The 26,019-nt window shown below is 45.8% G+C and overlaps 1 protein-coding gene across 2 annotated transcripts in view; it reads right to left on the bottom strand.

Moving 5' to 3' along the window:
• Positions 1 to 26,019, bottom strand: part of BRINP1 (BMP/retinoic acid inducible neural specific 1) — an 87,698-nt gene that overhangs the window by 51,478 nt on the left and 10,201 nt on the right. Inside the window, exons 1-2 of one of the 2 annotated variants that reach the window (XM_010397651.3) lie at positions 22,469 to 22,493; positions 8,112 to 8,379 (exon numbers count right to left, since the gene is read on the bottom strand). In XM_010397651.3, coding sequence (XP_010395953.1) covers positions 8,112 to 8,329 — 218 coding nt within the window. In that variant the 5' untranslated portion in view covers positions 8,330 to 8,379; positions 22,469 to 22,493. Of the gene's footprint in view, positions 1 to 8,111; positions 8,380 to 22,468; positions 22,494 to 26,019 lie in introns of those variants that run through there. The other variant, XM_039561678.1, reaches the window with a different exon arrangement.

Raw genomic sequence — 26,019 nt, 5'->3', positions numbered from 1 at the left:
AAACACAGCAGTCCCTGCACTGCATGAAGAATGAAGGTTGGGGCTGAAGGAGATGCTGTGTGATGGAATTGTCTGGTTTATGCCCATCACTGAATGGCTTCTGTTTGCCAAACTGCTTTTAGAGATGCTGAGACAGGAATGTAAATTGTGGCTTTCATAAAGTTGCATAAACGTGTAGTGATGTCACTTTTAGATTAGCATTTACATTGAAGACAACACTAGAAGGCTTCATTGTTTACAAGCACTATGGAAATGGATTTCAGGTTTTGGTTTACACACATTTATTTACACAGCATTTACTGATTACAAACCAATGTACATTGCTCATTTACAGGCATAACATAAACCAGGGAGATTCTGTATTTTTGCCTGTATGGATTTCCATTGCTCATTCCACACGGAGAAAAGAACCTCCTTTCATCTCTTTCAGCTCCCTCTGTCCTTCAGTTGCTGTGTTGTCTCTCCTAAAAAAGCCTTGCCTCTGACTGGAAAACAACAAAGTTGATGTCCCCTTTAAACAGATAGCATAAACCCCTAATAAGAAAACCTTGTCAGCAGAACTCCAGCGCAACCAGAAAAGCCCAAGCAAAGATTAAAAGGCCTAACAGCGCCTATCAATTCATACCAGAGCTAAGCACCACCTTAATGCTGTTTGAGAAGAACGTTCACGGCGCTTTCTTGGATGCTTCAGGCATCCAAACAAGCGGAACAGGACTGAAAGCTTGCCAGGGTGTGTGTGTGAAGAGAGCATCTGTGAGTGCAGCCGTGGCATAATTTGTCACAGTCACAGCACCCAGGTCCCAGCACCCAGCCTGGGTTTGGGAAGCACCACGAGCCTTCCCAGGCAGAGCTGCACTCCGGCTGCTCATCTTGGCTCTCATTCCTCTGCCCAGCCGTGCTGGGGAAATTATTATTGGTTTTTTTTTTTCCTAAGATGCTGAACCCAGGGAAAATCAAAGCTGGACCCTAGGGAATTTCAAGATTTCAAAGTCACGAAGAGCGAACAACAAGGACAGTCTTTTTTTTTCCCTCCTTCCCTAACTCAAGGATATAAAAACTCCTTGCAAATTCAAACTGAAGAACAAACAGCTAAACACAATACACTGAAAATCAAACTGTTTCTCTTTTGACATTTTTCAAGTGGCACTACTTGACTTCATGTCTTGAGATGAACTTTTGCACCTTAAAAATTAAAAAAAAAAAGATTCACTGGATTAATAAAGTGAAAATAAACAGCAAGGCTTGGAACTTTCACTGAGCCTGAAATGAAATGTTTTAATTTTTTCATTTTACTGAAAAGTTGAATAAACATCCATTTCATATCAACACATTTTTAATGTTATTTTTGTTCTGTACAACCAGTGAACCACAAAATCAATTATTTGTACTGCTCTAGTGACCAGTAGATTAAATTCAATGCAATAGAGAGACAGCAAAAAGAGTCAATGAGGAATGTAGAGATGGGAGAAGAACAGCCTGAAAAGATGATAGAAGCAGCTCTAATAGATTTTGTCTCTGCCAGAACTTAGCACAACCAAAACAACTTCACAACCACTTCAAAAGAATTTATGCACATTGCTGCTGGAAAGAGCAGCGTCACCAGTCCTTTTTGTCACCCTCCTGCCTCCATCCACACATCCCTGTTCCTTTGCTATCCCCTGACCACAGAATGAATGAGACCACAAAGTGATCTAGTTAAAAATTAACTTTTTTTTTTTCTTTTCCTTTTTTTACCTGTCAGACTGCTTTTTCTGCCAGATCAGTTCCTCAGCTCTGGAAATCACAGGTTTGCATGAAATCTGCCTAGAAGTTCCAGTCAGGAAAGGCCAAACTTCTGTAGGTTGGAGTAAACTTTAGCCTGGAGAAAAGGAGGCTCAGGGGGGACCTTCTTTCTCTCTACAACTCCCTGAAAGGAGTGACAAGTGACAAGGAACAAGTGACAAGAGGAAATGGCCTCAAGCCGTGCCAGGGGAGGCTCAGGTTGGACATCAGGAAGAATTTTTTCGTGGAAAGGGTGGTCAGGCCTTGGAAGGGGCTGCCCAGGGAGGTGGTGGAGTCCCTACCCCTGGAGGTGTCCAAGGAAGGCCTGGATGTGGCACTCAGTGCTCTGGGCTGGGTGACAAGCTGGGGATCAGGCACAGGTTGGACTAGATCTTGGAAGTTTTTTCCAGCCAAAACAATTCTGTGATCTGTGCTTCTGATATAAAACCACCCATAAAACCCTCACAATCACTGACCAGCTTGGCCAAGCCCAGTGCCTGACATAAGAGTCACATTTTGCTTTTGCCCAGAAATAATAAAAGCTCGTTGTCCTCCCAGCCAAGGCAGGCAGCCGTACAAACCCTGGTCCTGTGTTTGCAGCTCTGGGCACTGGGCAGTGCTGGATGTGCTGGAACACATTCTCCAGCCAATAAACTGGTGAATTTTCCTTGAAGTCAACAGTTTCACATATTTAAGTCACAGAGAATCTGGCTCATTGTTTTTAATTTGTGGTGCCATAAAACTTTGAAAGTTTTGTGAGACAGTTTTGTGAGACCAATCTTTTTTCTCCTTTATTTTTTTTCCTTGAAGGGAAAATTCAAGCAGTAGAACAGCATATGCATTTCTAAGTGTTGTAGCCTGTGCTACATGCACAGCAAAGATTCTGGCTTCAGCATCCTTCTCTTCCTCTTCACTGAGGGAGTGACATGTTTAGGGAGCATGTAGCTGCTCAGATTTGTGGGTTTCCTAGGACTAAATAAAAATCTCTAGTGTGGCTGAATGCATTCACTAGAGCAAATCCCTTTATGAGCACACAGTTTAGTGTCCACTCTGAATTGGAGAAACAGGGAAATAACAGAAATGTTGGTTAGATGGGACCCTGGGGGTCCCTAATCCAACCTCCCACTGGAAGCAGGACCAGCTCTTGAGCACATCAGCTGGGGCTTTGTCCAGCCAAGCTTTGAAAGCCACCGTGGGTGGAGACACCTCCCACCTCTCCACTGACTTGTCCTAGACCTGCACTGTTCTCCTGATGAAACAACATTTTGGGAGAAAAATAAAATCAGCTTCTTTCTCCAGGCAGCATCCCAACCAATTTCTGTCCAGCTTGTGCAGCAAGTTACCTTAACCTTTCCTGTCTCAGGAGCTCCTTTTCCTTTTTACTAACCAGGACCTTGCTGTACCAAGTGTATGTCAGCAATTGTCATACATCTGTCCTGTCACTCTGCAGAGGGAGGGATGGGGCAGAACTGACTGCTTTGGTGTCACCACCCCCACTAAGTTTTGAATCTGCTGGTGTATTTTAAGCAGACCTGACAGAGGTCTCAGAAGGATTCTCTATTTGCAGGTTTTGTGAAATTAGGCAGCCTCTAACTGGTCCCACTGCAGAAGAAGTTGCAAGGCAAGCAGATCTCCTTTTTATACCCCAGGGTTTCCCTGCTCTCTTACACAGAGAGCCAGATTTCCCCATCCCCACTGTCATTGTAGAAAATGGAATTAAACTCCCACGCATAGAAAATATGCATTTCTTCTTGCACATGGACATTCCACTTGCAGCCCCGTGTGATCATCCATTTTATATTGCTGTTTTCCCTTATGTCCAAACGTCTTGCAGCTTTTAATTAAGTCTGCCCAGCAATGCAGAGCAGGCAAGTGCTGTCATCTCCTCATCTCCCCTTCTCAGGGGGTGGGGAGGGAATTGAAGCACACAGAAATGAGGTCACCCACAGCCACACCACGAGCCTGGGACAAAAATCCAGATCCTGCTTGTGTCACCTCTCTGCCATCCTGCCTGCGGGCTCCTCTTTCCAAGGCACTGTGTCCTGTCCCTGTTTTCCATTGAACTGGCAGTGGCAGCCTCTCTGCTCAGCTGGATGAGCCCATCTCACCTCATCCCTCTGCCTCCCACCTCTGACATTGAACAACAAAACCTCTTTTTTTTTTTTTCCTAGAAAAGGTTTTTCTTTTTCTTTCTTTTTTTCTAGAAAATATTTGTGTTTTCGAGAACTTGCTTCAACTGAGCAGCATCATCAGGGAAATTCCTGTCTCCGTGTCTCTGCCTGGCTATTTGCATGGAGTATTCCTGTGCTCAGCCCACTTTTTGCTTTACCTTATAGCTAAATAATCAACTTCTGAGAGAAGAAAAAAAGGACAACATGACAACACACTTCAAAGCAGTGGGCTGAAGCTGTTAACTGTTCAGTGGTAACAGGGATGCTTTCTGGTCTGAGCAGAACCCCAGTCCCAAAGCCAAGCCAAGCTTCATCTGTTTTCCAGCCTTCCTGCAGTACCTCGTACCCAAGGCTCTCATGACTAGGAACAAGGATGGTGACAATGAATATTCAGACATCCCACAAACCAGTCTCAGCATCTGCCATCCTATCTGCATTAGCAGCAGTGTGCACAGATAATGATCAAAGCAGCATTTTCCTGCCAGAGGCCCCCCTAAACCACCTTATTAGTATGAATCAATGCTGATTAATGTGCTTCCCTCGTGCAATGGTATCCACTCCTACTGTTCATGATTTAACATAGAACATCTCCCCCCTTGCTTGTCTTCCTCCTAACACCACGTGCAAGGTGTGAGCCTTGACTGAGGGCACCAGGAGAATCAGTGATCCAAGTTTTACAAGAAACAGACCTAAAATCCACTGAAATGAAATGCATGGAAGGAGGGAACAGGACTTTGGAGGTTGTAACAGTGAAGCATCTTTCCATGCTAGGATGGTAGACCTGGATCCAGGCTTCCTATGAAAGAGCTCATCAGCTCTGAGATTCTACAGCAATTCCGCTTATGCAGAATATAAAATAGCCCTGTGTGCTTGCTGCTGACAGACCTTTGGACTTCAGTAGTGATGGAAGGAGGACTCCTCCGTGATTTTATGTTGCTTCCTTTATAGCATCACCTGTAAAAAGGAGAAAATGCTGCATTTTGCCTTATGCTGCTCTTAGCACCACCAGTGGCTTTGTCTTGGTGGTTTTCCAGTGTAAATGACATGGTGCTAATGTGCTGTGTCCATGTTCCCACAAAGCAGGACACCGGGGAAATCACCACTAAACAGCCAACAGCGTTTCAATTAGGGATGGGTGAAGCTCCCAGAGATTCCCTGATTTCACATCCTCTCCAAACCCTTGGTCACTGTGGCTGGTTTGAGATCTGATGCCATTGGCCTTGGGAGAAGAGCAGGGGTCAGGCCAAACCTCACTCAACAAAATCACAAGTGCCCCAAGGAACTGCCTGACAGAGCAACAAACTAAAAACCAGCCAACCTAGAAGAGTATGGGAGGAAAGGGACATTGAAGGAGAAGATTGCACAGAAAATTCTCGTGCTCCATATCAGCTGCTTTTCTAAGGAAAGGAGTGATGTCCTTAATGCAGGATATGTGCCTCCCTTGGGCTAGTCTAGTGCAAAGAGCAATTGAGAGACATCTTTTGGTAGGAAAGAGGCTTCTATGCTGGAATTAAACAGTTGACAAAATCCCAGCAGCTGTACAGATTCTCAAAGTCAATTTAAGGAGCCCACAAAATGAGATTTTACCCCTGTGGGGTTCAGTAAAATGGAATGTTCTGGGAGAGTGTGTGCACGGTCTAGCTCTTAACTGTGAGAATTGACTGTGGTTCCACTAATTCTCTGTAGCCAGACTGAGTCTGATATCCCTTCAAAAATGCATGGGTTCAGCTTTTAAGTGACCAATTCTGCCAGCAGAGACAGATATTAAAAACAAACAGCCCTCCAGCATCCAGCCAGACTCCCACCTGATCGTTCCATCTGCTCTGCTGAAGCACATGAGGCTTTCCCCTCCTCCTCAGCTGACCACAGTGGGAGCAGGTTTGTCCCAGACTTGTATTTCCAAAGTGCTCAGCTCCCAGCAGCTCCAACCACCACACACATGGCTGGTGTTCCCCAAGCAGTCAGATCCCTCCTGCAGCTCAGTGTGTGGGGTTTCACCATGAGATGCCCTGGGTACCCTTGCAGTCCTCTCTAAACTCTCTCCCTAATGACTTCCACTGGACTTTGTCTCATCTCCAGTTTCTTTTGGGAATGGTGACTTCTCCAGTATGGTCACCATCTGCAAGACCCCTCTCAGACACCTCCCTAACACACAGAATGCTGATGCCTGTTTTCTCCCATGCTGGAAGGAGGGTGTTGTGTTCTCTGCCTGCTCCACGTGGCTTTTGTAAATGGTTCAGCAATACTCAGCAGAAACAGAGAAAACAGATCCCTTTCCACATAAAGTCCATCCTGAACTGAGGTAAGACTTCAAATTCATATTAGTTTCCTACAAACTGAAAGGGAATTTGTTCCTTACCCCCTGACAGATAGGACAACAAATCACAGGCTTCACATGAAAACAAGATTTTGGTTCCTTTATGAAAGTGGAGGAGGCAAAGCCACGGCACAGGCTGCCTGCTCAGGGTGTGAATCCTCTGTCACGGGAAACCTTCCAGGTTCCCCACAAACCTCTGCCAGACATGACACAGGTATGTCTGAGTCTGCCTTGGGGAAGAGGCACGGATTAAATGACCTCTCAAGGTCCTTCCAGACCCGTTTCTCCATGATGCTTAGAGACAGGATCCCAGGCTTGATGGATCTGTGGCCTGACCCACACTGACAGTTCATAGATGCGTCTGAACACATCCATCGTGTGGTTCTCTCCCCCCAGCCCCTGCAGACTCCGTGGTGGCATCCCAGGCTGCACAGCTCTTTAGCAAAGGGCAGAGCCAGTGCCAGAGGCGAGGAGCAGGGCAGGGATCTGCAGGCTGGGTCACTGTGTGTGTTGGCAGGCAGGGCAGGAGGGGAGCTGGGCAGAGCACAGCCAGGGAGAAAGGCTTTTGGGAAAAGGCATTTTCTCTGCTTCTCTGTGCACAGGCAGTGAGACCTCACCAGTGGAAGCAAGGCAGCATATTTTTTAGGTTTTGGGGCTGTCTTCCCCCTGAGCTGTTTTGGAGAGGACAAGCCAGGACAATATTTTTAACCTGCCCTTGCTGCTGCAAGGGGAGGGGGTGCTGCACTCCCTGGAGGCTGCACGACAAGAACAACTCATTTTTCTTCCCCACACAGAGCTGATGCCTCACACATCTCTGTTACTCTGCTTCTGGCTCCGTGCTCATGGGACAACACCCCCTGCACACAGCGATTCTCTGTGATTCCCTGCTCCCCCATCCCCATGTCCATGTCTCCACGTTCACAGTGCCATGGGCTGTTCACCAGCACTTCCCTGCCCACCACTTTGCATAGCTGCATTTGCAAGTGTCTTTCTGAAGCACAACAGGACCATATAATTATGTAAATGCACACATGCCTGGGAGAGTTTTCCAGTCTCTTTGGGTTTTAGCACAAATCTCCTGACACTTGCTGGCTTATTCCCCTTCACTCCAAAGTGCTTGCTGATTTAATAGGATGTTCATGTAGGCACCCCAGCTTTTCAGATTAAAATGAAGAGGAAAAAGTGTGGTTCTAGATAGCAAAGCTGGCAAGAAGAGTTTGAAACAAGCAACAACTAAGGCTTAGAAACCTAGAAGGCAAAATAAAATCCAAATTCTGCCTATCCTCTGTAGGATTTTTTAATTCTCTGTAGTTTTTTAAACCAAGATCACAGTTCTGCAGGCAAGTCCAACTTACACACGGAGATAAATCCTCAGAGAGTCTGTGGTAGGCAGCACACAGCCAAGGCTCCCACACAGCAGCGTGAGAACTGTCACACTGACGTGCATGGTGACATCTTTATGTGAACCTGAAGCTATTGGCAGTTCACATGTATGAGTTTGGTACAGAGGCTTGGGCTGTCCAGAGCTCCATTGATTTGAAAAAGCTGCTTGGGAACCTGCCTGTGAACTGTCTGTCACCACGAATGAAGAACACCCACCCCCTCAGTTCCTTTTCATCTCACTCTGTGCTTTGCACATTGCCATGACACTGCAGTGCCTTCATCTCACTAGCAGAGCACTCCACCCGAGCCTTCGAAGCAATTTGCATTGGCAGCTGAGGGCCATGGGGAACCAAAGGAGCATTTCCAGGTGGAACAGGGACAATAGTGCATCTCCCATTGACTCCCAGCCTGGAGCCCATGGGAACTGGCAGAGTTCCCACCACCTAAAAACTCATCCAAGCCCCAGGAACCCGGCATACCTGTATATTTTATATCTGGTTGTAAATCCTTGACGATGTCTTTCCACAAAGGATAAGTAGCTCCGTGAGTGGTGGAAAGGCCCCCTGTCTGAAATAAGCCAATCAAACTCCTTGGAGACATGTTGGTTGGTAGCAGCTGGGTCCTGGTGGGAGGGCTGTACGAGTATATGGTCCCATATAAACAGGAGGTAGAGGAACTCAACAAGCCTCCAGTTCATGCTTTTCTGTCTGCCTTTTTCCTCTCATTCTTGCTCCATTCTGTGGAGTCCTGTTGAAAGAGAGAGGGGATAGGAGGAAGGAGAGAGAGAAAGAGAAATGAAAGGGAGGAGAGGGAGGAGGGAAAGAAAAAGAGAGATTAAAAACGGGAATTGCTCTGATCCTTTGACAACCATCTCTCAGGGTGAAAACAGACGTGAAAAATCAAGTTTTAAAAGACTTTGGTTTGCCTGTGTTACAGCTTAGAGTATTTGGCAGTGTTTTATTCATGTATTTAAGTGGTGCCTTTAACCTCCTGAGCATATATCACCTTTGAAATAACCAGGTCCTGACCTGAGACATCCTCACCCCAACTTCTCCATCATTTCCCTCATGAAGTTCTCCACAGTGCTGCAAAGGCAAGTGAAGGCTGGGTACAGGAGGTGGCTGCACCCTAGGCTACAATTACCCCTTTATTGTCCCTTTAATGCTGTGCCAGAGAAACGTGTCTTCTGCTTTCATGTCTCTCTGATGATCTGTAATCTACTCTGTGCAACCTGAGCAATCTATAAAGACCCAGCTCTTACTTTCAAGTGCTGCCAAAAAAAGAAATAAAACAAAATAATTACCCAGGCTTCAGCGACAAGCACACGCAGACACGCAGGCACGCACACACAGACACACACAACTATGAAATCCTGCCAGACTCTGACAGATAAAAATGTCCTCACCCTGCTTTCCTGCTGCGGTGTTGGGGAGGTGTGTGTGGTGCAGGGGATGGGGTCTGTTGCTATTTCATATGGTGGGACCTCGAGGCTCTTCCCAAGATCAAGGCTCTGCAGATGACACAGTGAATGCTGAACATGCATATTCAGCAAGGGAGATTTACTAGGGAGCTTCAGGGGATCCTTCCCAGCACCTGGAGCAGGACACGCTCTCACTGCCGTGGTGGAAGAGTGGCTGTCCTGCTGCACCCCCGGCAAAGCGAGGCTAGAGCCAGCCCTGCGCCACACCAGCTCCTCTGCCAGGCATGTGACAAGACATATGGTGAGTGGGAAGAGAACCAGGGGGTAAGGTGCCTTGCCGAAGGTTACCCAGCAAGCCATGGATACAGCTGGAAGAGAGCCCTGGTCTCCTGACTCCCATTTCCAGCATCTCAGCCATTAGCTCATCCGCCTCCGCAGTCGGGCTGCTGGCACCGTGCCCCTCTCCAGGCAAAGCCATGTGCTCTTGTGGTGGCAGGTGAGGGGCTTGCTTAGCTGTCACCCCACACCCAGCACAGTCCCCTCCTTCTTCCAAAGCACTACGTGGCTGCAGCAGCTCAGCCTGTCGGGTTGTGCTCCTCGCCCGTGGGAGCTCCTTGGAAAAAGTCCTCTCCACACTTACAACTGGTTTCTCCTCCTGCCTTCTGGGTTTTGTGAAGGATATGCCAACACTGTGGGCATAGCTGGGCCAGCAGTGATCTTAAGGCTGCTCCCCCAACTCTGGGAGCACAAGTTGTCCTCAGGACAGGTGATACCCACCTGTTCCTGTAAAATACAGTGCAGAGAGACTACAGATATTTTTTAAAGCAGGAGAAATTAGGCTACTCAAAGCTTTGCCACAGTGAGATTTCACGTCAGGCTTTTTTGCACATCTCCAGAAGACCTTCTGGTTTTGAGTCTGAGTCCTCTATAAGCATTTGAAAAGTTTGTAATTCCCAGAAAGAAAAGGTTTTGCTAAAAGTGTAGGAGAGGTGTGCTAGAGGTGCCACCCGCATTCACAGCACTGTGTGTGAACCTTGGCTGGTGTGAGCAGCAGAGCACAGACCAGAGGCCATCAGCATTGGTGGTCAGCATGGCTATCTCCTCTGCTCCAGGAGCTTTCCCTGGAGCATGTCGGAGCTGCATCCCATGGCAATGAGTGTGTGAGGCTGCTGTGCAGGTGGATTGGAGCCCTGGGTGTGCCGGGGAGCTCAGGAGCCCTCTGTGTGTGCCAGAGTGTGTGGGAGCCTGCACGTGTGCACAGCATGTGTTCGAGGAGCTGCAGTAAGCTCAGCAGCACTTGCCAGAACCGAGTTGTGTACGTCTGGTTAAAGACGACACTCAGCTGTTGCATTACAGGAAGAAATGGGAAAAAAAATCAAGTATGGGAAAGTCAGCCAATGTTTGATTTTTCTGTTGGTCTCATGTAAACTTCTTTCTAATTGCAGATGGAATATTACTGTTATTAAACCTGGTGGTACCTGCAGCTCCTGGCTGAGGAGGTTGTTCCCGTTCTGGAGACATGTTTTTAACATCAGCCTTCACCACTGACTCCTATTTCAGCCCTAAACAGGGCAGTTCTCAGTGCTTAGTCCCTCACATCACACAAGGACTGGTTCTACCTTACATTACAAAACAGGATAGTTTCTAGCCTCAAACTGAGGGCAACAGAGCACATTCCAAGTGGGCCACAGAACATCCCTGCTTCCACTCACTCATGAGCCCAAGGGGATTACTGGGGAATGCTCCCAGCTACATCCCACCTCAGGATCTCCAAATTCCAGTTCAGAAGTGTATTTCTACTGCTTCTCCACCCTGGTTCCTTCCCTGCCTGGTTGCTCTTGTCCCATCAGGGTGAGCAGCTGCAAACTCAGCATATTTGCCGTGAGCTGGGTGTGCAGGTAACAATCAGCTGCTCTGTACATGCTGTCCCAGCCTCCTTGGTTGTCTGTTCATTAAACTCATCCATAGCTACTCCCCTCATCTGCCAGCCTGGATCAGTTTTCCCTTAAATATTTCACTGTCTATTGGATTTCTATGGCAGAGAGAAGGGAGCTCTTATGTACGCAAGTTGGGGACAGCCCCGCCTCCAGTTCCCGGCACGATGCAAGTGAGAACTGAAATATGAGAAGAGCCAAACAAAATGGGCCTCAGAGAAAGCCCAGTGTGTCCTCCTACATGTGAATATCATACACTGGAGAAATATCAGCTTGTGAAAGAGAGGAGATAGTCCCTAATTCCCCACACACACGTCTTCATCCTCTTTTCCTTTCCTTTGGGGCACAGTTGGAGTCAGGATGATTTGGGCTGTGATGTTCTTATCCAAGAGGTAAGATATGGGGAGAACATGCCTTGAGACCACTGAAGAAGTGATCACATCTCCAGCATGGAAGCTGCCTGAATCAGTTCTGAGAGCAGGGAATGGTGCCTGAGGCAATGGAGGATGGTGGAGCACAACTGGGTCCAGACTACTATCACACCATCAACTTTAATTTTTTAGTAGTGTCTTTTTCCCCCCTGTAGCTGCTGTAGAGATGTTGTTTCACATTAAAGATTAATCCACTCCACAGGGCTGGTCCCCATGGAAGCTATAAAGCTTACTAAAGTGGGATTATCTTGTGTCTAAGACAATATTGTGAGGTGCATTCAATCTACCTCCTAACAAGCTTGAATCTGAAATTAATTTTTTAGGTGTCTTTATGGGGCTCCAGTGATGTGAAATATGTTTCATGGATTTGGCAAAAGGAACCAGGGAAGAAGCAGGGAGGGGAAGTCTCCAAGTATAGAGCTCTTAGGTGGGAGACCCAAGGCTAACTAAAAGCTAAATCTGGCACAGAAGCAATCTGTGGACTAAAGGGTAGCCTCAGGGGAGTCAGACACTGAGTTTTGATCCAAGAATCCAGTGTTTTGCTCAACTCTGCCCCAAACACCCCCTACGACCTTTGGCAGTGCCCTTATGTGTGGGGTCTTGGCCTCACTTTCCAATTATCAACGTGGAGCCACAACACATTTGTGTGACTGTTTGTATCATGAACTTGTTGGAGAGGCCCGAATCGGGCTGTAGCACCTCCTGAAACACAAACCTGCTGCCCATGTGACTCCAGTGGTGTTTCTGTCCTACAAGCAGTGAATGACAACCATCTCAGCAAGCTTTGCAAGGCAGCTGTTAACAATATCCAGCTATAAAGCCCATTTCCACTGAGAAGCATGAGCAGTGAGTGAGCTGGGTCCTTCTGGCTCATGTCAACAAACACAATCATGCAATCATCACATCTGTTAATAAACATGATCTGTGGGTGAGCCAGGACATGGCTCCAGTTCACAGCAAACAAGCAGTGGGAGAAGAAAAAGTTGGATGTGCTGACTCTGAGTCATAGTACAGTCATTTTCCAGCACCGTCCAGCATGGAGGCACATCCCCCAGTGCACATGGAGATCCTTCTTAAAACCCCTTGGAGTTTGTTAGGTGGCTTAAGATGCCCTTTTTCTAATACAAATTCAGCCTGGAACATTAAATGTTCCTTATCTTATGAGTGTTCAGGATTCTTGGAGGAAAAATAGGCAAGTATTTTCTGTAAAGTGCAAGTTGCATTTGAATGTACACTTAATTTCTTTGTGATTGATATCTGTGTGTTAATTATATTCTATTTTTGGCAATACCTTTGCTGTCACAAGGCAGTGCCTTTTATCCAAGGAGTTCAAATTGAATTAGAGACATTAATTAAAGCTCTCAGCACTCTAGTAAGGCAGGCAAGTGCAGTTACTCCCATTGTTTCTTGAAATAAGAAGAATAGAGCTGGATGTCTACTTAGCCACTTAAAAGGTAATTTTTATACAGTGGGAGAGCTCAGAGTGATAGATTTTGCACAAAATTATATTGCAAGGTCTGTTTCATCCAAGGGAGGCTGTGCAGCCCCAGATCCCTGCTATAAACAGGCAGACAGGATGCAGGTGCTCTGACTCTCCATCGTTTGCTGTGAACACTCCTCTGCCTCCTGGGATTTTCTACCTTTCCTCTAACCCCTGTACCTTTCATTTATCCCTTCCATTAGATCCAAATTGATCTCAAACACATCCCTTCTGTTTTCCCATGCTCATTGTGTGAACTATTTCCATCAGAAATGCAGACTCAGGAAAAAGAAATTACTGGACACATTATTTGCAGTAAAGGAATAAGTCCCCTATCTCTTTAAGCTTCACGCACCAATAATTCTTCCTTGTGTCCTACATTTGGTCTTTGGCAGGTTGAGAGAGGTTTCTGCCTGCTGCCATTTACCAGAAGGAAGAGGCTAACAATTGCTATTTGTATCTGAAACACTTCTGCTCTTCAGCAACTTCACACACTGCTTTGGGATGCTGATAAATTAGTAAGAGGCTGAAGTGTCAGGGGAGAGATGAAACAGTTTATGTTAGTTTAGAGCTCGACCCTGTAAAGTGACGAACATCTGACCTCCTTTCAGTGAGCAGCTTAAGTGTACCCTTAATTTTAAGTATGGGATGTGCTACTCTAGATTTTATTCAGCTATCCCTGCTTCGAGTTTGTGCACTCAGATTCCTGGACAGGTAATTACTGCCCCACACCTTTACGATTTAATTTAACTTGTGGAGCAGTAACATTTCTGTCCTGCCCCTAACTGAGAGATGGCCCCTGAAAGTATTGGAAAGACAACAGCCAGGAGCAGCCCTGCTTGTCCTTTGGAAACCCTGCCCAGCAACCCAACCCAGCTGGGGACACCTTTCCTCTGTCAGGGCCAGAGGAATACAGGGAACGTGGATGGAAAGGGAAGCCAATCTGGCAGAGTTTAAGTCATATGAACTGCTGTGGATAAACCTGAGCTCTGGGAAAACAGAATTTGGCCACTTCTGACCTAGATGTCTTCATAGCTCAGACTGGAGACACTGATATCTGCCTGAGTCAGGGCTGGAGCTGCAACTCAGCAGTGGCTCTGACTCTCTGGGTGACTGTGGCATACAGCATCGTAAAATCCCAAATGGTTGTAAAGCTATTTCTTTATGGAAGTGGGATTTCACTATTTCAGGCAGTGATTGGCTAATGCCTCCCCAAATCTCCGTAATTCTGTTCTGATTAGTGTCTAAATTTGCATTACTCTTTAACCACTCCAGTTTTAAATATGCATGAGTGGTTAGACCTGCGGGATATTCATCCGCCGAAATATTTTTGGGTGAGGAAAGGCAAGGAGATGAGAAATACTTCTTCAATAACACCAACAGAGTCCACAAATTCACTTCACTTTTGCCAAATTGCTCATGCAGAAAAAAATAATGATTGGGAGATGTCAGTGTTTGGGTTGTGAGAGCTCAAAGGGGAAATGTTTCCAAATCTCTATTTGAAATTACTGGAGCTTTTTCTCCTTTTGATTTGTCTTTCCACCCCCTTAAGATGGAACAGTGATAAAAATATCACTTTTGACCCCAAATGTCTTGTAGGAGAAGAGATTTTTTCTTCTTTTCAGTTTGTCAACACTTTGCTTACAACTTGTCAGAATATTCAGTGAACCAAAACCACTCCACAAACCCTTTTTTATTAATGGAGTTCAACCAGCAGCCTAAACGGAGCAGTTTTTGTGCAGAAACTCCAATTACTCCCTGCCTTTAAGGAGGAGAGAATTCAAAAAGCTCTGTACCTGCTCTCAGCTCGTTTGTCCCTCCACTTCAGCGAATTATAAAATCCTGGTGTGATGATGAGGAGGATGAGGGGCAGCTTCCAACCAAACAAGAGTAGCAGGTACCTCCACCAAGTCACAAAATCAGGTGGCGCTGGACAGAAGGAGTCAAACCCCAAAAGTCCTGATCATAAATCTACTGGTCAAGGTGCCAAAGTCACTGCTCTGAATTCCAGGCTCCACAGACACTTGGGTCAGGGCTCTGCTTGGAAACCTTCTCACAGCGCTCCATAGGTTGGGAAATTAGTTAAAAGGAACTTCTGCTCATGCACACAGGTTTATGGTGAAGTGTCACAGGGTTATGAAGATGGTGAAGGGTCTAGAGGAGAAGCCGTAAGAGGAGCTGCTGAGGTTTGTCCAGCCTGGAGAAGACAGGACTCAGGAGAACTTGTGGTATTCAGATTCCTCACAAGGGGAGGTGGAAGGGGAGGCATGGATCTCTTCTCTCTGGTGACCAGTGATGGGATCTGAGGGAACAGCTGGAGTTGGGCCAGGGGGGTTTAGGTTGGATATCAGGGAAAAGTTCTTCCCCCAGAGGATGCTGGGCACTGAACAGGCTCCCCAGGGAATGGGCACGGCCCCAAGGCTGACAGAGCTCCAGAAATGTTTGGACAACGCTCTCAGGGATGCATGGGATGGGATTGTTGGGGTGCCCTGGCCAGGGCTAGGAGCTGGACTCTGGTCCTTGTGGGTCCTTTCCCACTCAAGACATTCCACGATTTTGTGATTCTGAAGCCAGTCCTGCTGAATCCGAGACTGGAACAGTGGGTGCTGCACAGACAGCAACCAGCAAGGCGGTCCATGCCCCAAAAAGCACACAATCTATTTAGGAGAGCAAGGAGAGCAGATGGCCGGGGACAGATGGGGGAACGCAAGGGAACAGTGAGCTAATCCCGCTCAGCGGGCTGTGGAGCAGCGGTGTCAGCACACCAGCAGCCCAACTGTTGGCAAGAGTTTGATAGCTATTGTCACAAATGAGAGTTAAAAATAGCGAGACTGGATAATGAGCTCGCTTTTGTAGATGTTTGTGAGGAACTCCTCTCATTTATGAAATGGCAGAGATAGAATGAATATAGATGATAATAATAATAATAATGATAAATTGCACTTTTCTGAGCTGCTTATTAAAAAAGAAAATATGGTGGGTGTTGAGCAGTGATTTCTATTAAGCACTGCCCTGAACTTGGAATTATTCCTGCTATTGTTAAAGTACTGTCCTAGCGAGTCCACTTCCCCATAATTTCTTTCAAAGTTATACAAAAATGCAGCTCTATCTTCTGTCTTCCTTACTACTTATACACCTCACATCTAAGTCCAGTAACCTTACAAGCTTTAGTAGATTTTTATCCTTGCAGTAGCTTTAGATGGGGAAACGCTGCTTTTTTTCATTCTGCAGGATGGGAATTGAGACACAGGGTACATTAATGGCTTGTTCCAGATCATTTTAAAACTGCTTCAGGAATTCAACCCAAATTTCTTACGTCTCAGCTCAGTGCTACATCTCCTTGCAGTACCCTTCCTACGCACCTTCATGCTACTATTCCAGAATTAGCTGGGACTTGCCACAGAGCTGCTTAGAATTATTTTGGATTGCTCATTTCATGTCAGGAAAATGCCAATTCATCAGAGGCAAAATACTTTGTAGAAATTTGTTGATTTAAGGGGGAAACAAAAGGCATTTTGATAAAGTCAGCTTTTCTTTGGAACAGAATGTGTTGAGTGTTCTGTTTGGAAGGGACTGGTTCAAGATTGTGTTTTGTTTTTCATTACATGTTGAGTAACATACATTCAAAATCAAAATGAAGTGTTTTCTTAAGCTGTGTGTTTTGACTGAGCTGAAATAGATTTTGTAATTTATGCACAAGAGGAAATATCCAAATTCATTTAATACTGTTCCTACAGTTTGGAAAAAGAAACACCTGCAAACCAGACACAATAAACTGAACAAAAATCATGCAATTCCCTGCAATTTTCACTAGAAATTTCGGAAAGAGTAATCTGAATGCTCAGTTTAATGAGGCCTGTGACAGAGTCCAGAAATCGTGGGCTTTGCTTTCACTACTCTTCTGTCCTGGTGCCAGTCTTGCCTTTCTAACATATTCCACTGCAACGATTGAGACCTGTGAGCTGAGAGGCTGAAGGAAAAATTGATGCCAGAACTCCTCTGGAGAGCAATAATGTAATATTCAATCCAAGAAAGTCAACTCTTATCCCACACCTGACAGTCTGTGCAGTATTTCTGTTCTGAAGTTCATTCCTGGGAAGAGACTTTACCACTGAAGCCACATGGAGTGATCCCACTCCATAGGGCTTGGGAAATGCTAACTACCACTGCTTCTTTCAGTAAAAGAAGTTGAGGTTGCCTAATGATCCTCGCAAATGGTTTATCTTCCCATTTGTCTTGTCCCTCAAAAAGGAGCTTAGCCTTTGACTGGGTTATTGTGTTCCTCCACTCTTGCTGGAGGAGCTGAAGGGGTTAAAATCCACAAGCCATCCTCCTGGTACAGCTCCTGCTGCTTGGATAATGCCAGCCCTGCCTGCCAGATGAAAAGCACCATCAGAGCTTCCTCAGGGCACCATATTTAGCCACCACTCAGCTGGATGGAGACAAGAGAAGCAGGGGCAGCTGAAGAGGGGAGAGAAAAGGGACTCTGAGCTGGCAGCTGCAAATTCCAGCCTTGGGCAGCTCCACCTTCCTTATCCCACTGAGTGGATCAGGAATTTGTTGTGGCCATAAAACTCTCTGTGCATTTAGTCCCCCTGGCTCCTGCAGCCACTGTCTCACACCCTTGTGCATACCCCTGCCAGGACACTCTGGAAGCAGGGTGGGATCTGCTGAGAATGGCATGGCTCAGGCGTCTGTGGAGAAACAGAGCTGCAGGTAGGGCCAGGGTGAGCACAGGTAGTCCCTGATGTGAGCTTGGTATCCCTGCAATTCCCTGGGGGATGACTTAAAGGTGAGTTACACAAATCACTGCTTTAGGTATGCAGGACACTGCTCTGAGGCTGAAAACACCCAGGATCTGCCCCTTCTGCAGCCCTGCTACCCCACAGAGGAGAAGTTAGATGCACTGCACTTCAATTCAGGTTAGGAATGTGAGCTAGAATGAGTATTAGCCCCAAATAACAGCATTTCATGGGCAGCTTCTGCAGCAGAAGTCAGAAATCTGAAGCGCAGGCTCTGCCACTGCAGGTTCTCCTGGAAGGTCTATTGAAGTCAATGAGCCTTGGGTTGGATCTCACTGCAAAAAGATAATCAAATATCATTTTAACTCTTAATTTGGAACAACATATTAAATTAGAAACTCACATTAACCTGGAACTGCATTTATATAATGAGAAGATTTAAAATCTGTGTACCATGAAGGTGGGAGAACACCTACCCAAAGCTGTTCTCAGCCATGAATCCCAGAGCCAATCCACCTGGAGCACTGCACTTCTACCTATTCCCCAAGCTCTAAGCCTGGGATTTCCACTGGGCCAGAAGGATGTGTGGAAAATAAAGCCATCTCATCCTTACCAGTATTAATCTGTCAAGCACAGAAGGCTGGTACCAGCTAAACTCCAACCAAAGCCAAGAACTGGAAAATCCCAGAGGATACTGAGGATCTGCACTGGCATCACAAACACCCTCTCCCATCAGTGCACCAGTTCTGCAACACAGATATGCTAAAAAAAATTAGAAACTGAAGGAATTAAGTCCTTTGTGGGATTAAAGTTCAACACCACTCAGGTCTGAGCATCTCAAACATTGCAGCCCTTTGGTACCCACGTTTGAGGCCACCTCTAGCTGTGAGCTTTATTTATTTCCTTCTCTGAGACTGTTCTGCTCTGTGCTTAATCCATCTCCTGACCACCTGGAGTGTTTGAGAGTCTTGGCTGTGATGCTTGTCTGTTTAGATAGACTGTAAGTAGAGCTGGTCAAAAAATTTTGACAGAACAGTTTTTTGCAGGAAAACACAGTTCCCTCAAAATCGAAACGTTGCATGGGAACATGTCAATTTTGACAAACTTTTTTATGTTTAAAGTGTCAAAACAAATAATTTGGATTTTCTCTCTTCATTTCAGTCATGTTGAAATGTTTAATTTTGAGGAAATAAACACACTATTTTTGTGTTGTTTCAATTAATTTGTTTTGACATTTTCAGATATTATGTATTGTATTGATATATGTTTAGAATGTATTGTATTACACGTTTAGAATGCATTATATATTGCATAAAACATTTAGTGCTGTTTATTTTATGTATTATCATACAGTGCTAAATATTTCCCACAGTATCTTAGTGCTTCAGCACCACAGGAACAGAAGATATCAGTGATCTCAAATTATTATTGCTTTTAAATTTTTAGGTCATAAGAGCCTTGTGGGATCATGGTTCTCCTTCACATTGAAGTTTAAAAAAAACCAACCAAGAATCAAAAGGCAGGAATTTCCCAAGGAAATTGCCCATTTTCCAAGCAGCTCTGTCAATGACAGCATAGTACAGCTCCTCTCCCCTCTGCACACCAGAAAACCAACTTCTCTACTTGTTAAAGAAAAAAAAAAAGAAGAAGAAGAAAATGCAGGTTTTCCCAGAGCAGAACTTGTATGCAATGTTTTCATAAGCATCAGGGATTTAAAAATCTGAATATCACTGACCACCTGGGGCCTTTGTCTTTCAAACCACTTATGTACTTTTAAGAGATATATTCCACCTCCTTCCTGGAAGTCTACCTGATTTTTTTTTTTTTTTGCTTGTTTGAAACCACATGTCTGCTCCTCCATGTGTAGCAGAGGGGAATCGCTCCCTGTGAATTTCTGCTGCCACCTCTGTGTAGGTGGTGGGAAAAGTGGGTTGAAAAGAAGGGCAAAGCAAGTGGCAAAAGGGAAGGCAAGAACAGCAGCACGGAGCTGAGCCTGCAAGAGGCAACTCCATCGATTCCTCTTTTAAAGGAGAAAAATGTCCCCAAGGTCCCCTGTGCAGCCACAGGTTCGGTAAGAGACGGAGGCAGTGCTGGATGGTTGGAGGACACAGAGCCCATTCTAAATGTGGAGAGAGGCAGGACCCCAGCGAGGCTGTGTGGGATGGTGATGGAGAGATAGCAGAGCATGGTCATGCACGACCATTCTCCTTCCCCCTCCTCCCTCTCAACAGGATTAAAGGAAGTCCCAATACATGCTAAGGGCTGCTCCTTCCCATGGAAGGCTCAGCACCCTCAGAGAGAGGGATCAGTCCTCACCACCTCTCCCAGGGAGAGCTGTGTTTGTGAATTGGGAATAAAAAGAAGCATCCCAAACTTCTGGAGATTTATTTACAGTGGAAGAGGGGCTTTTCTGTCTGCTTTTCCTCTTAACGGGACATGCCTGGAGCGCTAGGCTCCATGGTTGGAAATCTGAATTCCCCCATGCAGCTGCCAGGAGTGCACCTCTGAATGCAGATCTGCCTGGATGTGTCCCCGTGCTCCAGCTGGCCTGTCACTATGGATTACAGCTCTTGGCTAATAGTGAGCACTGCTGGAGTCTGAGATTTCCATTAAAAGCTGATGTTCCCACCTCCCCGCCCCACAAATGGCTCCATCCCATCCCAGCTGACGTTTCTGTGCATACGGCCTTATCTCTGGGGTGGGGAAGGAGCAAAGTGCCTCAATTTGTCTGTGTTAGGCAACAATGGAACAAGTTGAAGGCAGGAAAGGAGGTTTGAGGATGATCAATTTTGAAAACTCTGGATAATTTACTTGAAAGTTGACCTTACCCCTTGTCACCAGCACATCTGTAAGATTGGAGCCCCATCTCTCTGACAGCAAGAGTACAACTGAGCATGGAATTACCCCCTGGAAGAGTCCTTGAGGGAAATGCTATATTATTCCAAGTTACATTGTGGAGTGTCTTTGGAAAGGAGGAATGCTCCTGCAGGGAAATATTGCCCATCCGAGCCAGACACTGCAAATCATTAGCCCTTCATTGCCAGAGGGACTGAGGGCTGCTGACAGATCCAAAAGAATTGGCGTGGACACTTGACCTTTCCTCAATGCCAGGAGGAAATCACTGACCAGGAAGAACAGCACATGCTCGACCAGGCTCTACAAAGGCAGGCAAGAAGGTCTGGAAGAATTCAGAGCTATTTATAAAGCAAACACTACAGTTTCAGCACAACCTGTGCAGTTGGCTGGTGCTGCCATCACTCGCGGGCAGGCCGAGGGGTGACTTCCAGTTTGGCAAGTGCCAGGTGCCATCACAGCTCCTCCCGCTCCAAGGAGGACATTCAGAATGAATGCCTACAAAGCTTCCACGGGAATGCTGAGAGATTTACACCTTTGTGGGCTGGGGGAAGGACAGGACATGCTGAGTGGTACTTTACAGTTTCCCTGGCATGGTGTCCTGCCAAAGGCCGCGAGCAGTCCCCTCCACCACACATTCTCCTGCTAGAACTCCTCACCCTGGATGGATCCTGCACGCCTCTGCAGCTTCCTAAAGTGACTTTGAAAGCAATCCAGAGCAAGCATCACACGTGTCTTCAACAGCCTGACTCCCAGAAAGATCCCGTGCAATCAGCTGGCCAAATCCAAATCTGAAAAACACCTCCATGGCTGGTCATGACTAATTAATTCTGCCTTGACATTTCCCAGGGCACCTAGCAGCTAGTCAGAGCTGCCAGAGAAAGAGACACTGCTGTGGGAAAGGATAAATAGTCTTTCCTCAACTGCAGACATCAAATTAGATAATAAATAGCTGGCTAGATACATAATTTTGTATGAGTGTTAAATTAAATGCAGAGCAGAAATACAGCTGGCTTATCCCTGTGAAATCAAAGGTGTTGGGAAAGAGTTTCCAAAGAAAGAAGAGTATTTAGAGTCTGCTGTGCTCACAAAGACACAGCCTGAAGTTATCTATCATGGCTTATGTGACTGTTTACAATGACAGGCAGCTATTCTTGGACACTTTATTTCTGGTATAACATTCTCAGACCAGAGCAGCTCAAGGAAACTTCCCTGTAATTTACACCTCTGTTTCATCCCTCCTCCTGCAGACTAGACAACAACTCTGTTCCAATAGGACCAACACAGTTTGTCCCCACCAGCTGTTGTGGGCTTAGCCTGTGTTCCTCAGGGAGCTGCAGCTGCCAGCCCAAAACAGGGGCTCTCCTGTGTACCCCTTAAACACTTCAGACCCCTAAAACCACAGGTTCTGCCCAGATTTTCCCAGCAACCACACAGCAGAGGCTCCAGTGACAAGCAGGGGATCCTGTAGGACTCGAGGAAGCCAGCAAGAGGTGCAGTGACATCCCGGGCTCAGGTGGGGCCCTGTGGAGCGGGTGGCCCAGAGCAGATGGCTGTGGAACCCCTGCCAGCAGCACAGGGAGCACCATCAGCCCTGTCTCATTGAATGTGCACACCCACAGCTGATTTTATTCCAGCAGCACCACAAGTCCCTGTGCACAAACCCAGCCACACAAATCAAGTGCAGGATGTCTGAGCTCCTGTCACAGCACAGCACAGAGGCCTGCTGGTTCCCCTTACATACCTCCCAGTCCTGGAAGTCTTTGCTTTGGCCCCTGTATCCCTGAGGAGACAAGTCCCACCCTCCAGATATGTTGATGTTCTCCTCCTGAGACAATCAGTTCAGACTCTGCTCCCATTGCAATGAGGTTTCTGAGCGTGCAGGGGCTTCCTCTGCCTTCCTGCACCTTTGCCCAGAGTCTGAAATCAGTTCAGATCATCCCCTCCCTCCTTCTTTGCAACTTTCCTTCACCCACCTTGCTCCTCCTTTCTCCATCGCAGCAGGCACAGCCAAGACGTGTTATTAACACTTGCCACTTCGTTTGCAATCTTCTCCAGGAGGAGCAGAGGAGAAAACGGGAAAGTGTACAAAAATTGGAGAGTCAGGAAAGTTGGATTAAAGGAAGAGTAGCAAAGACTTGAAGGTGTGAATGAGAAAGTGCAGGAGTAGAAGGAGGATGAGAAAAATCTAACGGGTGAGAAAGAGATTTATAATTAATCCCCAGGCTGGTGAGAAAGCAGGGAATGAAGTCAAGACCATACGCTTCTCTAAATGGTTCTGCTCCTGACTGACTTCAGACAGATCTTTTTACTTTCTCCTTTTATCTCCCATCACTCTGGACCCTTTGAGTATCTGTTATTTGAGGTAGGAATTGTCTTTAACCACGTGCAGCATAAAGGAAACTGCAATCATAGGCACTAAAGGATGCAAGACATTGTTTTTAACACATCCTAAAATTAGGCTCAGAAAAGTGCTTGGGGATTGTCTGCCAATGTTTATTAACTCAGATTGAATTCATTAGATAGTTACTGTCAAAAAGTGGGATGGGAAAAAATTAAAATATTCAAAGTACATGACTGCATTATTTCTTAGCTTAAATGCTTCATGATGAGATGTTTATAAAGTGGATCTAGAAGGAAATATTAAAAAAAATAAACCAACCAAAAGGGAAATACTATGGTCACGAAAAAAAATTTATTCATTTATGAAAAAATTACGTTTTGAAGTGATTTTCTACTCTCTTTTCCTTTTAGTCTCAAATATAAAATCTTTTCATTTTTCCCCCACCACACTAATTATAGTTAAATACCTAAAAGTAATTTTTTCCCTTCATTTTTTCTTCCAGAACTAAACTGATGAAAAAAAAAAAAAAAGAGAGAAATCATTATTCACCTATTCCTACCAGGAATTCCAATAACTGTCTGTCAGATCTTCATAACAACATGAGGGATCTCAGCAAGGCTGAGTTTCTGTGAGTTCCTTAAGCTGATGACTTTCAGAGTCCTTTGCTCTCTTCTAGTCTAAACCTGCATTCAACAGAGAACTTAAAATGAAATAATTAGATTTACAGCAAAATAGATGAGCAAAGCCCTGTATAAAAAATGAGTGAAAAGTTCCCAGGAAATAATCTGAGAGTGAATTCACTTCTTCCATTAGAAATTGTCATATGCTTCTGGTTTATTTTAAGATGGTGACACCATCCCTTTTTACCCTCTATTTCTCTGAATTCCTCCTTTTCACTTCTCCTGGCTTTCTGTTTGTTTTTTTTTAATCACCACAGAACCAAACAGGCACAAAGTCCCAGCAGAAAATTGGAACGTGTGACGTCCAAGTGCCTAAGACATTAAGCCAAAAAAAAAGCAGCAGAACTCCCTCCATCAGCCATCCCTGACTCAAGCCCCTGAAGAGCACTTGGAGTGAGACACAGGCATGCAGGGATGGGAACAGCCTGTTCCAGGGATCCTGCTCCTCAGACAGTGTCCGCACCCATTTTTGTGTCTGGTTTCTCCAGCACAGGACGGTGCTCACAGCAGTCTTTGTCCCAGGGGTATTTAGGGAAGCAGCAGCTGCTCAGCTTCCTGTATCCAGAGGATTTAAGAAAACTAGGTATGTGTGTAGGAATTGAGCATCTAATATCTCTGGATGTTTCTACATTGCCAAAGATCTCAGCTCCCTGTATTAGTTTGCTCTTGGAGTTTCTCCAGGAGGAAACAAGCTTCCCCTCAGAAATAACCCAGTTTTGGGTATATTTCGCTTTATTAACATCAGTGTTGGGCAATATGAGCAAGCACAAATCCTCCAGTGGTTTATTGTCATCTTCCACAGTCCTGCAGCATTGTCCCAGCAGATGCTGCAAGCTTGAACACTCTGCATGTGGGGCATGGAAAATGCACCCTGAGTCTCTTAACACAAAAATACTGTATTACTGAGCTGGGAATCAGTCCTCATATCCTTTCAAGTGCCTGGAATTTTAAACTTACACCTAAAAATAAAATCCAGAGTGTGTCTTAGCTGTCCTGTTGATTTCCTTTTCCCTGACTCCAAATGTTACTGGTGGAGGTCTGGAGACCAGAGCAACACTGTGCAAGGGCAGCAGAGTGTGTTTGTCCCCAGCCCTTCCATTCACCACTGCCACAGCCCCCGAGGGAGGGTCATGCCCCAGCATCAAAGGGGTATGTATCCCTGTGGTGTAAGACACGAGGGTTTGGGGACTGCATTCACTGGTGTCAAGGCTTTACAGAAGAGCTGCCTAAGAGGAGCAGGAATGAGAAAAAAAGTGCAGCCACGGACAAAATGTCTGTCTTCAAACTTAACAAAGTAATGAGAAGCACTGCAGGAGGATCCACTGGTAGGAAGGACCTATCAGCCTCTTTTGCTCTTCCATTTAGTGCAAGCAGCTTTATCATTATTTGCTATTTACTGCAAATGCTGAAGTTGGTAAAAAGATTAATATGAAACAGCAGCCTTGATTCAGCATTCTTAAAGCACAATGCACATGTCTGTGTGTGTGTGTGCACTTGCAAACTCCATTTTATATTTTGTGTATGTAACACACTCATTTCTGTGTGCAAGGGAAGCAAAAAGATGCAGTCAGCATGTTCTTTTTCCCTTATCTATTCCAGTGAAAGGCCAACTCTGCCAGTGATCTTAGGCAATGAGGAGAGAAATTCATTCAGGCCAGATTTGTGAAGATGGAGCCATTTTACTGGGGTGGAGGGGAGACAGAGGCAAACCAGTACTGCTTTTGCCCAGCACTGGAAGTGTAAAGAGTCAGCACTGCTGACTACCAGGCTTTGGGGGATTATATTTCATGAGTACAGGGGTTGCTGAATTCTTAAAAAAATCCACATTTTCCCTCATGCCAAACTTGGATCTGAGCTCCCTGGGTAGTTCCCATCCGCTGTGTGAGCTGGAATCTCAGAGCCGCAGCACTGAAGGGATTCAGCTCCTGTGCATGGAAACACATGCATTTAAAAAGCTCTTCTGAAAAGCTCCCAGCCTAAGTGACCTACTCAAGGTCATATATAACATGTCAGTGACAGTACCACAACTGAACTATCTTGCTACAGCGCTGCTTTATTCACACAGTGCTGCTGCATCCCAAAACAGCTGCTGCTCCCGGTCCGCTGCTGCCTTCCTCTCCTTATCTCATCCTCCTTAGAGACACATCTGTCCTGTGCTCCGTAAACCATAATATACCTGTAGTCTTTTATTCACTATCTGTCACTGGGCAGTTTTATTACAGATCCCTGAATTAAGCAGCCTAGACTACAATCTACTTATTCCTATCAGCCGTTCTCGCTTTTGACCCTCACCTCACCTTTCAGCCTTGTCAGTTTTAAGGCTTTCAGGTACTTGAAATGCAGGGACAATTCTGATTCTTGGGGGAAATCCAGCAGAATTTCACTGAGGCCAGCCTGCTGGTCTCCCTCTCTTTTCTAAATGCAAGTGGTTGGAAATCAGAAGCTTGCACTGGTCTCTGCAGTCCCATTTGAACCAATCCTTCAAGAATACTAACAGCTCCCA

This window comes from Corvus cornix, chromosome 17, assembly GCF_000738735.6.
Source record: "Corvus cornix cornix isolate S_Up_H32 chromosome 17, ASM73873v5, whole genome shotgun sequence".
Lineage (NCBI taxonomy): Eukaryota > Metazoa > Chordata > Aves > Passeriformes > Corvidae > Corvus > Corvus cornix.
The sequence above is the reverse complement of the archived record's forward strand: the minus strand, read 5'-3'. Positions and strand labels throughout refer to the sequence as shown.